Source organism: Cebus imitator, unplaced genomic scaffold, assembly GCF_001604975.1.
Source record: "Cebus imitator isolate Cc_AM_T3 unplaced genomic scaffold, Cebus_imitator-1.0 Scaffold329, whole genome shotgun sequence".
NCBI classification, from domain to species: Eukaryota; Metazoa; Chordata; class Mammalia; order Primates; family Cebidae; genus Cebus; species Cebus imitator.
The window spans coordinates 1713600-1728956 of NW_016107644.1; the positions used below are offsets into that span (position 1 = coordinate 1713600).

General features: G+C 57.6%; 1 protein-coding gene across 2 annotated transcripts in view; it reads left to right on the forward strand.

Moving 5' to 3' along the window:
• Nucleotides 1–7866, forward strand: part of TAFA5 (TAFA chemokine like family member 5) — a 218004-nt gene extending 210138 nt beyond the window's left edge. For both annotated transcript variants that reach the window (XM_017504855.2, XM_017504856.2), the window contains exon 4: nt 5802–7866. In XM_017504855.2, coding sequence (XP_017360344.1) covers nt 5802–5810 — 9 coding nt within the window. In that variant the 3' untranslated portion in view covers nt 5811–7866. The remainder of the gene's footprint in view (nt 1–5801) is intronic.
• The last annotated feature ends 7491 nt before the right edge of the window (nt 7867–15357 follow it).

A 15357-nucleotide genomic window follows, 5' to 3' on the forward strand; every position in this document is an offset into this window, starting at 1 on the left:
CCTCTGGGCACCTTGGAGTCACCCATCATGTTCTCCAGCACCTCCTGCATCGCACGTGGGGGGGAAGGTGGTGGGATTCTAGGCGTTTTCTGTGCGTGAACTCCAGAGAGAGTCCTCAAGTCCCTGAGCTCACCAGTCAGCCCCTCAGAAAGCAGCTCTTATGGACTGAACTGCACCCTGCAAATCTATACACTGAAGCCCGGACCCCCAGTCTGAACATCTCTAATGCCCTTTGGAGATAGGACATTAAGGGAGAGAAGGTGAAGTGGGGTCCTTGGGGTGGGCCCTGATTCCAGAGGACCTTGTCTTTCTAAGAAGAGGAGGTGAGGACACACACGCAGAGCAGAGCCTGTGGACTTGGAGAGAGGGTCAGAACCCAGCCCCGCGTGCCTGCGGACCCCAGACATCAGCCTCCTGGGCTGTGGACAGCCAGTGTCCCTTGTTCAAACCGTCCAGTCCGGGGTGCCTGGCGATGGCAGCCTCCTGGATGAAGGCTTGTAGAAGCCGATGGGGAAGGCGGCTGTGTTCTCGTTCTAAGTTATCACGTACAATGTAAAAGGTGCCCTGCCTTGGCGCTTATGCTGAGCTCTTGAAATTAAAGAGCTTTTCTTTTTTGCTGATATTAAGAACCCCATGGCTGGGAGCATACACTGTTCCTATTCCGTGTTACAGATGGGGAAATGGGGGCTCCCAGAGGCTCCAGCTGGGAGGCTGTGGGAGGTCAAGGCACGTGCCGAGCTCTGGGGCGTCTGCCCACCGGCTCCCTTGCTCCAGCCACAGCTCCCTACGGTTCCTCCCTCAGTCCTTCACCAGGCACAGACGCACAGGGCCCCTGCCAGGTTCAGGAAAAGCACTGACCCCCCCTCCCCCGACAGGAGGACGGTCCTGGCGTTGAGAAGCCTGCTTCACAGTGGAGGACACAGGCAGCAGCGTGGGGCAGTTTTAGTCAGAGCCGACGTTAACGCAGGGACATGGAGGGGCTGGGGAAGGCCCCACCTAGAAAGATCCCAGCCAGAGCTGGGGGCGGGGACAGCACACGGGTGTGCTGGGTGGCGTGGTGGAGCAGGTGGTGCAGCAGACCAGGCAGCGTGGGGGACCAGGTGACATAGGGGACCAGGTGGTGTGGTGGACCAGCTGATGTGGTAGACCAGGTGGCGTGGTGGGCCAGGTGGCGTGGTGGGCCAGGTGATCTGGTGGCGTGGTGGGCCTGGTGGCATGGTGGATTAGAAGAGGAGAGGCGGCCCTGGGATGCTCAGCGGGGAGGGGCCCCAGAACAGCCAGGATTTCTCCTGGGATTCCCTGGGGCCGAATCCCCAGTTGGGAGCTGAGGTGCCATGAAGCCCAAGGGCCGAGGGTGTGAGGCGGGTCCTCCGCTGCCTCCCTGCAGCCCACACACTGGGCCCGGCAGGGCGGAGATGTTGGGGCGCTGCTGCCTGGTCCCACCCTCAGCCCAGCCCTGGGACGCAAGCTCAGCGGCCCCTGGGTTCCATCAGCGTCCCCAGGACTCACGCGGCTCAGGCACGGTGTCCAGGCTGTGTGAGTCTCCCGGAGCCGCTGGAACAAAATAGCAGGTATGCGGTGGCTTCGAACAACCGAAACCCGTTCTCACGGTTCTGCGTCCCGGAGTCTGACGGGCCTGCTCCCCTGGGAGGCTCCAGCACGGGGTCCTTCCTGCCTCTTGTGGTGGCTGTGGCCGCACGGCTCCAGCCCGTGTGTCTGTTTGCATGGGGCCGTCTGCTGTAAGTCCAGATTTCCTCCTCTCGGTGAGGAAGTGGTGCCCACCCTAATCTGGTATGAGCCCGCTCTAACTGGATCGCATCTGCTAGAACCTGCTGATGAGTCAGACCCACTCACAGGTAGGGGTCAGGATCTTCATGTCTGTTATTGCAGACCGAAGCTCGAAGTCGGATACAGCACGTCTCCTCCTGAGCTCACGGAGGAGGGGGAGGGCTGGCAGGTGCGTCCTCATTCTGGCATACCACGGCCAGGAGCAGACTTTGGGGAGCTGATGTCCGATCTGCCAGCCCAGCCGCGCCGGGGGAACCCCTCCATCCTGAGGAAAAGAACCCTGCCCGCGTTCGGCCCTCCCACCCACCTTGTTTAGGGCAGATCAATACATGCTTGATGCGTGAACAAAGGATCCTCAGCGCCAGCCTCAGCCGCCGCCCCCGCCTGCCTCCACGTGCCCGGCAGCTGCCGAGCGCTGCTTGGGGGCCCAGGACACTGTCTTGCGTGAGGGATCGCACCAGTCGTGATGAGTTTGGGGATTTTACTTGTGACTTTTTCTGCGTAGCTTTATTCACAGGGCTGGGTTTGCCATCGGGGAAGCTCTGAGTCGCGCCTGCCATGTTCTGCCGAGATGGAGTTATACCCCAACCCTGGCTGTGCAGCCCGGCGGCACGGGGGAGGGGGCTGGTTCCCAGAACGCACGTCTTCAACTACGGGGAAGGGGCTGGTCCTGGGGCCGATGGTCGCTCCATGACAGCCCTTAGAACCTGACGGAGACTGAGGGGAGCTCCGGGCCCTGTGCATTGAACGTCGCTCCATAGGGCTTGGCTGACTCCGGCTCCAAAGCGGGGGGCACGGACTGTGGTTCTCTGGTGACCCCAGATGAAGGCCACCCTTGGCACAGCTTCATCTCCTGAAAAGGAGATGTTTTTGGAGTCTTGTGGGAAGAAGCCTGGTGCAGGGTGGTGAGCCGTAGGAAGAGTTGGGGCTTTGCTTGTGCCCTGGCTCTGCACCTTCAGGGAGCAGCCCCAGAAGAGAAGCCAAAAGCTTCTGTGGGCATGGGTGGGACGTGGTGCATATTTCCAGAGCTGCTGCCCTGATTTGCCTTGGGTGTTTCCCACGGTACGGTGTCCCTCGTCCCAGGCGTCCATGAGGTGGGACCTCGATCATCACACTGTCTTGCCGATTTCTTTTGCTGTTTACTGGAACCTTTTTCACGGGCTCAATTCAGAGCAGCGTGTTCAGGCCCAGCACAGTGGCTCATGCCTGTAATCCCAGCACTTTGGGAGGCCGAGGTGAGCAGATCACCTGAGGTCAGGAGTTCGAGTCCAGCCTGACCAACACGGTGAAACCCCGTCTCTACTAAAAATATGAAAATCAGCCAGGTGTGGTGTGGGCGCCTGTAGTCTCAGCTACTCAGGAGGCTGAGGCGGGGGGATCACTTGAACCCGGGAGGCAGCAATTGCAGTGAGCTGAGATCATGCCACTGCACTCCAGCCTGGGCGGCAGAGCAAGAATCTGTCTTAAAAAAAAACAAAACTGTTTTCCTTAGTACCGCAGGCTCCTCCTGACCTTAACGTCACATGGAAACTTCTAGTGAGAAGCAGAAAGTATCATTTACTTGTGTGAATGGGGCTGGGCAGTTTGGTTTTCTTGTCTGTGTCTGAGCACAGGATAAACCTCTTATGTAAGCTGAACACAGGCTCCGCATGCTAGGACCATGCCTTCCGCTCATTCCTGATGGAAAGGCTTGTGTGGGCCAAGCATCAGGTGCCCGCAGGTGAAGCGGGCAGCTCCGGCCACCCCGTTCACGTCAGTGTGTCGGGCGCCCACAGTCCGGTGTGATGGCAAACTCACTCTGGGGCCAGTTCTTTTTTTTTTTCCCCCATTTATTTATTTTATTGCATTTTAGGTTTTGGGGTACGTGTGAAGAACATGCAAGATTGTTGCATAGGTACACACGTGGCAGTGTGATTTGCTGCCTTCCTCCCCATCACCTACATCTGGCATCTCTCCCCCTGCTATCTCTCCCCAGCTCCCCACCCCCAACCGCCCCCCCCCATTTCCCCCCAACAGACCCCAGTGTGTAGTGCTCCCCTCCCTGTGTCCATGTGTTCTCATTGTTCAACACCCGCCTATGAGTGAGAACATGCGGTGTTTGATCTTCTGCTCTTCTGTCAGTTTGCTGAGAATGATGGTTTCCAGGTTCATCCATGTCCCTACAAAGGACCCAAACTCATCGTTTTTGATGACTGCATAACATTCCATGGTGTATATGTGCCACATTTTCCCTGTCCAGTCTATCGTCAATGGGCATTTGGGTTGGCTCCAGGTCTTTGCTATTGCCAGTTCTGAGCCTCTGGGACCAGCTTCCAGAAGAGAGGTCGCAGATGGGAGGAGGCGGACCTCGGCCCGGGGCTGTGGATGACTCAGCGCCCACGCACCCAGCAGAGGGAAGCTCAGCGCCAGCTCCCTTTCCTGGCCCTGGGGGTGCAGTGAGGAGGCACACCAGCCCCCACCCAGGCCACAGCGTCCACAGGCAGGGAAGGCTGGCTGGACCTGGCTGTTGATCGCCGCAGCAGCAGCTCCAGGAAGCCAGGAGGGGAGGCGTCCGAGGCTCCCAGTCTCAAAGGTGTGAGTATGGGGCCTCTCTGCCCCCAGGGCTGGCCCTCACCCTGAGCCTCAGGGCCTGCTGAGTGTGGGTTCTAATCCCATGGCCCTGTTCAGTAGACGAGGTTGTGACAAGGTGACTGCAAGGTCGTTCCCAGAGCAGTGGCCGGCGCCCAGCAGCTCAGGAACTGCAGCTGCCCAGGGTCCTGGAGATGGCCCCGGCCCTGAGGGAACCTGGGATCTGGGGAGGACCCACAGCTGCGAGACCCCCGTCATCCCCACCCTGGGCTGAGAAAGGGATTTAACACAAGGCAGATGAGGCCTAACCCAGGTGAGCAGGTGCCTGGAGGTGCCCGCCCAGGAGGCAGCATCAGGATGGGCTTAGAACTTTCAGCAGGGCCAGGGTCCCGAGATGAGTTTCCTGACCAAGGTCGGCTCAAGGGCAGAGTCTCAGGGCTGCCTGGGGCTCAGGGAAGGGTGGGTGTCGGGGGAAGCTGAGCCTGAGAGCCCTCCAGCGGCCAGATGCGACACGGTGTGAGGATGGAGGCAGAGATCGGGTGGCGCGCCTCGCAGGTGAGGCCAGTGAGGATTGCCGGGAGCGCCCAGGGGGCCTGGAGCGGACCCTCCCTCGGATCCTCCGCTGGGACCAGTGCCGTCCACACCTTGAGCCTGGGCAAGAATAACTGCTGTTTCAGATCCTGTCCCCAGTGTGTGGTCATTTGCCGGGCAGCCACCGGAGAAGCACACAGACCTGCAGAGGCCCAGCATGGACAGCCGGGGGAGGGTGGCTCTGTGGTGGGGGTACGGCCAGGTCCCCCAGCCTGCAGTGGCTGTTCTGGGTGAGCTCTGAAATCTATGGCCTCAGAGGCCCAGGAAGCTGGGAGAGGTTTGAATAGGATACAAGGAATAGGGAGCCACAGATTGTTCTTGAGCTGGGGGAGTGGCAAAGTGATATGGCTGCATAGAGGAAGGTTGCCAGCAGGTAGGAGTGGGAAGGGCTACACCTGGGGCTGACGGCCCCTCCAGGTCACGCACAGAGGGCACCCCGCCAGGTAAGAGTGGGAAGGGCTACACCTGGGGCTGACGGCCCCTCCAGGTCACGCACAGAGGGCACCCCACCAGGTAAGAGTGGGAAGGGCTACACCTGGGGCTGACGGCCCCTCCAGGTCACGCACAGAGGGCACCCCGCCAGGTAAGAGTGGGAAGGGCTACACCTGGGGCTGACGGCCCCTCCAGGTCACGCACAGAGGGCACCCCACCCTCCTGAGTCACAAGGAAGGACGGGTGATTTGGGGGCGCTGTCTGGCAGCCCGGATGTGTCCCGTAGACAGGATGGGCTTTTAGTTTCAGGCCCTCCAGCAGGCCGGCTGGCGGGAGCCGGGCAGGGAAGAGGAGCCTGCGTCCCGTGTGGCCCAGGGCAGCGTCTGCAGAAGGCTCACCCATGCTCTCTCTTTGCTCCTCAGGTCTCCTGACAAACACAGCCCCTGAGGGGCCCTGGGAGTGGCCTTGGCTCCCTGGAGAGCCCACGCCTGAGCCACAGTTCGCCGCCGCCTCGGACTTGGCCCATTCTCTGCCGCCCGCCCACTCTGTTTCCCTGTGGTCCGTGAAGGACGGCCCCAGGCCTCGGCGTCCTGAGCTCCGGTCTGTCCAGCCGACTCAGAGGCCGGACTCGGACACACAGGTGGGGGCGGCTCTGGGCACCAGCAATACACCATTGTGGGAGCCCGGCCACGCCCAGCCCCCACCGACCGTGGCATTGGCCCTGCCGTCCGAGGAGGAGGAGGAGGAGGAGGAGGCTCCTGCAGCCACAGGAGGGTGCAGCCCAGCCCGCCTGAGATGCGACGCCCGCCCCAGGGGACTGCCAGGCGCAGAATCGGCGCCTCCTGGGCCCCAGACTGTCCGAATTGCTTTTATTTTCTTATACTTTCAGTATACTCCATAGACCAAAGAGCAAAATCTATCTGAACGTGGACGCACCCTCGCTGTTGGGGTCCCTGGGGTCGCCGGTGGGGGCGGGAGGGCATGGTGGCAGAGACATGCTAGTGGCCCCAGCGGAGCAGAGAGGGCAGCCGTGGCGGCGGCGGCCACCCCAGGAGCACCCCGGCGCACCCTCGGAGGAGGGCCTTTGGCTGCGCGGAGGCGGCCCGGGCGGGGCCGGCGATGGCCCCATGCAGACGCCGCGAGGCCCCCGGGATCACAGACCACTTTACTCCTCTGTACTTAGACCGACTTGACCGTACTAAAATCACTTTCTGTTTTAACCAGTTAAACATGCCTCTTCTACAGCTCCATTTTTGATAGTTGGATAATCCAGTATCTGCCAAGAGCATGTTGGGTCTCCCGTGACTGCTGCCTCATTGATACTCCATTTAGCTCCAGAAAGCAAAGCAAAGAACACGCGAGTAACACTTGTTTGAAAGAGATCATTAAATGTATTTTGCAAAGCCTAAAGTTATATATTTAACAGTTTTTATATGTTGTATATTTGTAGAAAATCCTATTTAACAATTAACGTGGCAGTCCCGGCCATCCGGAGGGTCGGGCCAAGCCCCGTGTGTTTCTGAAGGCTCTGCAGGTGGGCCCCGGTGGGGAGGTGCTGCCCGCGGACCCCGGGGTGCCAGGCGTGGAGGCGGGACTCCAGGAGAAGCGTGCGGAGGACCGTGGCGTCCCGGACGCATGGGTCGTGCCCGGGGAGGCCGGGTTCCCTTCGCTGCGGGCCGGGCATGGTGGCTTCGGACCCCCTCTTTGGTCTCCGTATTGGTCGGCACTGACTGTACAATATTTTCAACCTGCTTCTTCCAATGGGTTTTGTTTCCCACTTCCTGGCCCTTTCTCCACTCACAGACCCTGAGGCCAGTTGGTGGCCCTTGTCCCCACATCCGTGTCCTGCGTTCTGAGAAGTCCTCTGTCTTCGTGCCAGTAGGTCCAGAAAGCGGCGCTGGGCAGAGGCGCAGGCGGGGCCGGCGGGGCCAAGGAGGAAGGGACAATTCTGTTTATTCTCTCCCAGCCTCCCTCATCCTCCTGAGTTCTGAAGTATACTACCTACCAGTCCAGTTAACACGAATATCATGCTAGCTCTACCCTACTAAAAAAAAAGGTAAAAAATAACTATATAGAAGCTGTTGCGGCAGCCAGAGACTATACAGGAAAGGAAACCATGTATTTAAGACCTGTCCCGGTATCCATGAGGACTTCATTTGCCTCTCGGTCACCACGAGTTCGCAGGCCTTTGTATCCTGGACTACAAGAAGGGGCTGAGTTTGGGTTTGTCATCGCGGAGGGGCTGGGCCTGAACGGCGCCCTTCCTGAGCCGCCCCGATCCTCGGCCTCACCCGCAGCCTCTACCAGCCGGTGTCCTCACGGCCCCCCCTCGCCTGTTTCTTTGAAAAGCAAGCATAGACACTTCGAGGGCAGAGATCGGGAGATTTCAGATGTTACAGCATATTTTTTTTTCTTGTTTTACAGTATTCAATTTTGTGTTGATTCAGCTAAATTATGAAAAATAAAGAAAAACTCCTTTGATAAGCATGGCTCTTGTTCCCTGGCCGTGGTGTCCTGGAGAGAGGCTGTGTCCGGTGGGGATGACAGGGGGTGCCAGCACAGGGACCCCCGGGGTCAGAGCACACGGTGCCCGTGGCCCTCACCCTGGCCTGTGAGCCCTGGGCCCTTCTGCACCCACAAGGATGGCCTCTGAAGCCCAGCCCCAGATGAGTGGGCAGTGCCTGACTGCAGCCCCCTGGGGTGCCGTCATCCCAGCCTGAACACCGTGCCGTGAGTCCTCCCCGGGTCTGACATGTGGCCACCTGAGTCCTCCCTGTGTCTGACATTCGGCCACCTGAGTGGGTCCTCCCCGGGTCTGACGTGCGGCCACCTGAGCGGGTCCTCCCCGGGTCTGACGTGCGGCCACCTGAATGCCTCGGTTCTCCTTCATTCCTCCCCTGCCCAATGGGGAAGCCCAGGCCGCCCGTGGGAAGCTGGCCCCACGCAGGCCCCGGACACAGAGCTCCCCAAGGAGACCCAGGACGGAAGCACCCGCTTTGCGGAGATGTCCACCCGGATCCCCAAAGAGCAGCATTGGAGCCCGGGGCCACCTTGCTGCCCACACCTGAGGCCACCTGGGTGGGACCGCCCGTCCCTTCCCAACTGCTCTTCACAGAGCACTTCGACCCAGACAGCCAGGCTGAGGGGCTAGGGCGTGGGCTGCCTGGCCATCTGCGCTTCCAAGGAGACATCACTGGCCTTTGGAGCCACCAAGGTGGACAGACAAAGCCTCAGCTTTTCCTGCCAGGGGCCGGGCTTCTCCTGGGAGGAAGGGCAGGAGGCAGGGCCACAGCGGCGGCGGGAGCACCGAGGCTGGCCTCTCCCCACTCAGGAGCCCCAGTGTCTGGGCTGGAGGGGCCTCGGTTCCCTCCCACGGAGGAGGCACAGCCTGGAGTGTGGCTCTGAGACTCTGGTCAGCACAGTCAGATGGGATAGGCAGCCTGGCCAGGAGAGGGCCACCAGCCCGTTCCTGTGTCACAGTCAGAGCTGGGAGGAGGGCAGCCCCCGCCCAGGTGATACCTGAGGAGCAGCCCCATGCCCAGAGGCTGAGCACAGGGGCCTGACCCTGGGCCTGTCCTCCTGCTATGAGCCCCATGCAGCCTCTGGGGGGCAAGTCTCCCGGGAAGCTCCCTGCCACCTGCGTCAGCATGCACCTGGGCTCCCAGCGCTGGCTGTACAAGCCCCGTTGGGCCCCCATGTGCTGAGGGAAGAGGGTCCCTGCCTCGCCTAGCTCAGGCTGGTGAAAGCACTGCCCGCCCCATCCAAGGGGAGAACTGGCTGGGTCCCTGAGGCAAGGGGTCCGGGAGGGGTCCTTTGTAGGCATGGATCCCACAGATGGGCATCGTCGTCTAGTGCCGTGGGGGTGGTCGCAGCCTCCTCTGTGCCCGAGAGCTGCCCTCCCAGGGCCCGGGCCAGTCAAGCCAACAGCAGAGTCTGTGAGCAAGACACTCAGGGACAGTCCTTGGCCTCCCAGGACCCTCTGCCCAGGGCCCCCACTGGCCACCCCATGTAGCCCCAGCAGGACAACAAGAGCAGGCTGAGGCCACACCCCAAGGGGACAGCCTTGGTTAGGGACGGCCCTGGCCACGCCTGTCTAAGGGGCAGGGCCCGGAGTCTCCATTGTCTCATCCTGGGCAGCAGAGTGGAGTCACCAAGGCCTGGCTGGGAGCCACACTGCGTGGTGTTCCACACGATGGCCTGAGGCCTGCCATGTTGCCTCTCCGAGCCTCAGTTTCCCCATTGGTAGAATAAAGAGAACTTGCCAAGCTCACGAGGTGTCAGGAGGTGGAAGGTGACCAGCACTCGGGCGAAGGTGCTCACAGTCCCGATCGAAGCCTCGTACTTCCTTCCCAGGCCCCGTGACACCCTTGGGTGGTGGCCCTGGACACTGGTGCTTGTCCGTCACCCCCACCTCATGGAACCTCAGGCTCTTGGGGGTGCGTCTCCCAGGAAACTCCTCTTTCAGTGCTGGCCTTCGGAGCTGCTGTCTGAACCAAGCTCTGTCTCTCCCTGTAGTGAGGAGAGTGACCTGGGACACATGGCTTCCCTGAGCCTCAGCTGCTACATCACAAAGCGGGGCCCCCACAAGCCTCTGCCTTCCTGAGGTCCCGGGCCAGGGCAGGTTCTCCTATGAGATCTTCCTGCTGCTGGCCCTGTCTCAGCCGTGAGGGACCCCTCCAGACTAGCCAGTTCAGACTGGATGGGATCCACATCCCAGGGCTGGATCCCCATGGAGGCCTGCCTGGGTGAGAACAGGGCAGGAGGCAGTGGCTGGCATGGGTGGCGATGGCCCAGCAGCAGCAGAGAGCAGGCTCTGTGGAGAGGAGTGTGTACATAAGTATGAATGTGAGTGTGTGCCCCTGTGGTTTGTGTGGTGTATGCGCATGTGCAGTGTGTGTGTATGTGAGTGTGTATAACTGTGAGCATGTATGTGTGTCGTGTGTGTGACTATGTGTTTGTGTACATGTGTGCCTGTGTATGTGTGTGTGCATGTGTGTGCATGTGTGTGCCTGTGTTTGTGCCTGTGTGTGCATGTGTGTTTGTGCCTGTGTGTGTGCATGTGTGTGTATATGTGTGTGCCTGTGTTTGTTCCTGTGTGTGTACATGTGTGTGCGCCTGTGGGTTAGTGCCTGTGTATGTGCATGTCTGCATGTGTGTGTGCCTGTGTGTTTGTGCCTATGTGTGTGTATATGTGTGTGCCTGTGTTTGTTCCTGGGTGTGTGCATGTGTGTACATGTGTGTGTGCCTGTGTGTTTGTGCCTGTGTGTGCATGTGTGTGCCTGTGTGTGCATGTGTGTACATGTGTGTGCCTGTGTGTACATGCGTGTACATGCGTGTGTGCATGTGTGTACGTGTGTACATGTGTGTGTGTGTGTGTGCATGTGTGTACATGCATGTGTGCCTGTGTGTGCTTACTCTCACAAGCACCCTCATGTACTGAGCACTTTCTGAGTTAGGGGTCCAGGGAGGAGCCCTGCGGGATCCCTGAGTTGAAGGATCCCTCAGGAATGGGGAGTGGCCCCCAAGGTCAAGGAACCCCAAGGTCAAGCAGCCCTCAAGGTTGTGCCCAGAGCGCCTGTCGGAGGGCAGCTGAGACGGGCTGTTCTGGGACCTTTGGAGCCCACCCAGTGCCTCCCAGCCCTGCACTCAGCCAGTGTGGGGCGAGCAGCAGTGATTCCCACAGCCTCGGAGCGGGGGCGTGAGAGCCACCAAGTCCCGCTGCTGTCTTGCGTCTTCTCTTTTCCCGTTGCCACCAAACAGGCATGTCCTCAGCAGGGGCTGCTTGGCCAAAGCCACAGCACGGGTGGCAGGGCCCGCCCGGCCACCTGCCGCAGACGGAAATGGGGGAGGGAGCAGACCATTCCTGTTGACTCCTCTAAGACTTGGGGGTCACCACCTGCCACCTCGTAACTTATCCGAATCCAACTGTGGCAGACCGTGGCCTGGGGTCGCCTGCTTTAGGACGTTTGGAGGTAAAATTTTGAGCTCTCTTTGTCTTTCCTGCCCTGTTGAGCTTTGTGGAGATCCTGTCTACACCTGCATTCTGACTCGTTGTGGGTCTCTGTGTGGCCACCAGCATCTCTGCCCAGTGGCGGCTGAAGCAGCGTCACCAAGGCCCAGGGTCCAGCTCCCAGGGTGAATCTCAGGGGTGCTTTCCTTTGGCTGCTCCAAGGCCCAGGCCCTGTGGACACTGCCTGCCTTCCCTCCAGGACACAGGCGGAACACACGACAGTGGATGGAGACCCACATAGGCAGGGAGCAGCTCAGAGTGTGTGGGTGTCTCTCCAAGTTGGCTGGAGACGGCCCAGGGTGATTTGGCAGAAACGACAGGACCATTCATGTCGCCTCCCGGGTTCTGCTCAGTCATTTGCCAACCTGCCTGAAAGGAGACAAATTCAAAGAGAAGTCCTCCTCCCACCTCTGGAGAGACAGACCCAAGCCAGATCATGGGCCATGTGGCAGATGAGAACACTGCACAGCTTTGTGAGGTCACAGTGACCACAGACTCCGGGGTGCCCCAGGCCCAGACCCACCTATGAGGAAGGCGTGTGGCGTAAGGGGTCCATGTGGGTCAGCCCGTGTCCTGTCCATTTCCAGTTGAGAAATTGGATGCTCTGCAGTAGGACTAGCCAAGTCAATAACATTGTACTGCGTCCCGAAAATGTGCTCAGAGTCAGTTAGGTCCTCTTATCACACATGCACGCGCACACACACACACAGGCACACAAGAAGTGTGACTGTGGAGGTGATAAGTATGTTAATTTCTGTGTAGTCATCATTTTTCTATATTTCTGTACATCGAACACCATATTGTGCGACTTAAATATCTACAATAAAAATATATATATTTTTTTAATTTGCAAAGGAGCCTTTAAGAACAAGAACAGGCCGGGCGCAGTGGCTCAAGCCTGTAATCCCAGCACTTTGGGAGGCCGAGGCGGGTGGATCACGAGGTCAAGAGATCGAGACCATCCTGGTCAACATGGTGAAACCCCGTCTCTACTAAAAATACAAAAAATTAGCTGGGCATGGTGGCGCGTGCCTGTAATCCCAGCTACTCGGGAGGCTGAGGCAGGAGAATTGCCTGAACCCAGGAGGCGGAGGTTTCGGTGAGCCGAGATCGCGCCATTGCACTCCAGCCTGGGTAACAAGAGCGAAACTCCGTCTCAAAAAAAAAAAAAAAAGAACAAGAACAATGGGGAACTCCCAGAGAGCCAGACAGCCTGGAAATGCAACCCCAGCAGAGCAGGAGGAAGACTTGGGCCAACCCCAGATCCAATGACCATCCGCTTCCTATGCACCCGTCTTCCCTCACACGCCTCGGATTAATTCCTCCTACTTAATTTCTCTCTTCAGATGCTCCCTGGACTTCACAACCTTCCCTCTCTCTAAGTTCAGCCCTATTTCTTGGTGTAAATTCTGTGTTTGGCTTTTCAGGGAATGGCTCTTGCTCCAGCCTCTTAAATGTTGATGCCATGAGGATTCTCTTCTTCCTCTTCTCTCTCTCCAGAGAGGCGCTATGTCCTCTACTCTTTCTTCTTCACCGAGAGATAAGGTTCTCGAAAGAAGACACCACAGCACCCTTCTTTATCCTGCCACAGCCTGATGTCGATTTTTTTAGGGAATGTCCAAATGTTTATTGGAATAAACTTCCTACAGGCAAGGACCTCGGTGTTGTGAGCATCAGCATGATGGGTGGGGTGCTGAGTGTTCATGACGGTTCCGTTTGAAGGGTCATAGGACAACTGGGTTCTGTGTCCCAAAGTCTCAGAGCAGAGGCTCCCGGGGAGGGGGGGGTGGGGTTGCAGCAGCCCACTGGCCAGGCCCCGGGTGAAGGAGGGTCAGCTCTGCAGCACGACCAGCTCCTCTGCAACCAGATTGTCTCCTGCCCGTCCAGCGTGTGGGATCCAGAAGTTCCATGAGTGCTCGTGCCGTGGGGCAGACTAGCATGAGTCACGGAGCCGATGTCATGGCTGCAGCACCCCGGACCCTTGCAGACACACAGTGTGTCAGGAGTGTGAGGAGATAAGGCGGGACCGCAGACCGTAAGGTGACGGTCTAACGGGAGGAGGCTTTGGAGACGTGAATGGTTGGCGCCGAGTGTTCACAGCAGATTGTCGTGCGGACAGCGCTCTGGCTCGCCTCTCCCGGAGGGAGTCGTCCCACACAGCCTGAGCCGGCATGACTCTCTGTCCAACAATCAATAGCAAATGTGATGCAGGCAGACATTTGTAAAGTCCTGGTTCATCAGAGTGCCCTCCCCCGCATGCCCTCAGTGAATTGCCACCCAGTAAGCCAGAGGGTGAGGCTGCAGCAGGAGGGACCACAGGAGAGGACAAGCTACCCCCGCCCTCTCAGCGGAGCTGTCAAAAACCAGCCAGTTCCCGGCCCACACACCAGCTGATGGCCATTAGGGAGCTCCCCAGGATCTGCCAAAGAAACCCCCAGTCAAGCTCAGCCCAAACTGCAGACTCGGAACAAATGCTAAACAAAGGCGTTTCCAGATGACTGATGGTCACTGAGAGCCAGACAGCAGCAGAATAGCTGAAAAGTTCTGGGGTAGAAAAATCAATCTTTTCCAGGCTAAAAGTTCACATCCGCAAAGATATACTTTTAAAATGAGGGCAAAATAAAGATACTTGCAGAAAAATAAAAATGGAGAGGAATAGAGTCCCCAAAGGGTCCTACTCAAGGAAATACTAAAAATGAGACAGAAAAAAAAAGTCCTAGGTGGACTTTCAGAGGTTCAGGAAGGAATGAGCAGGGGGAGGTAAGGAGAGTGGTCCTAGAAGATGATGGGCCAAGTGATTCCATTCACGGGCAACAGCGGTGACATCCAAACACAATTACCCAACGCAACCATCTGGAAGCACTGGGAATTGAACACAGGCAGGAAGAAGCTGAGAAGGTACTTTGGAAGGAATGCAGCTGCATCAGGTAAGGACTGCCAGCCCGTGGCTCCTTGCTGGAGGCGGCTCCTTGCTGGAGGCGGCTCCTGAAACACCACCTGTAGTTACAGGAAAACGATGCCTCTGCAGCCTCAGGGAGCAGACAGCGGCCTTTGGAGTAACAGAACAGCTGGAAGTGCACGGAGAAAAGCACAGATGGGCTGAGACCCAAAGACGGAATCAAACTTGCCCAAATCCCCGGCTGACTACTAAACAGACCTGGAGGAATGAGGCGGAAATTAGATGGAAAATGCCTCTGATGATATTCACAAGAATTCTGTGCCTTTGGCAGAGTTCATGCCCCAGCCTACATGGTGCATGGTGCTGAAAGAGGAAGCTGTTCAGGCTCAAAGAAGGAAGACACTGGGGATGCCACAGCAACTAGGAATGACAAGGTAGTTTCGGCAGCCGGGGACCTAGAGAGGGGGTGAGCCCCCAAACCTGAGTGCATACACTGCCCAAATACATAGCCGATTGCCAAACCACAGTTGCAGGATTAACACATGGGACCAGATAAAAAATAAACAGGGTCATAAGCTCCATCTCTGTCACAAAACAGCAACAATGAAGCCAGGCAGAGGCCACCTGCTGCATTTTTCAGGGAAGACAGCTTTGAAAGCAGTCATATTAGCTGCCTGTGGTAACAAAGAACGCATAGAAGAATAACAGACGTTTCATCCAAAAGAAATTACTTCCATTGGCAAGCCTTCCTCCAACATGTACTAGACATGCAGAGAAATAGTCAAATGTGATCCGTACTCAGAAAAAAAAAAAAAAAAAAAAAAAAAAAAAAAAAAAAAAAAAAAAAAAAAAAAAAAAAAAAAAAAAACAGGCATGGAAACCCACTCTGAGACAGCTTTTATGTTGGATTTTGCAAAGATGTCAAAGGAGCTCACATAAATATGTATAAATAATTAAAGAAACGTGTGGTATTACAACAGAGAAGTGGAAAAAATTCAACAGAGAAGTGGAAACCATTTTGAAAACATAGTTCTAGAGGTGAAAAATACAATATCAGAAAATAAATTGA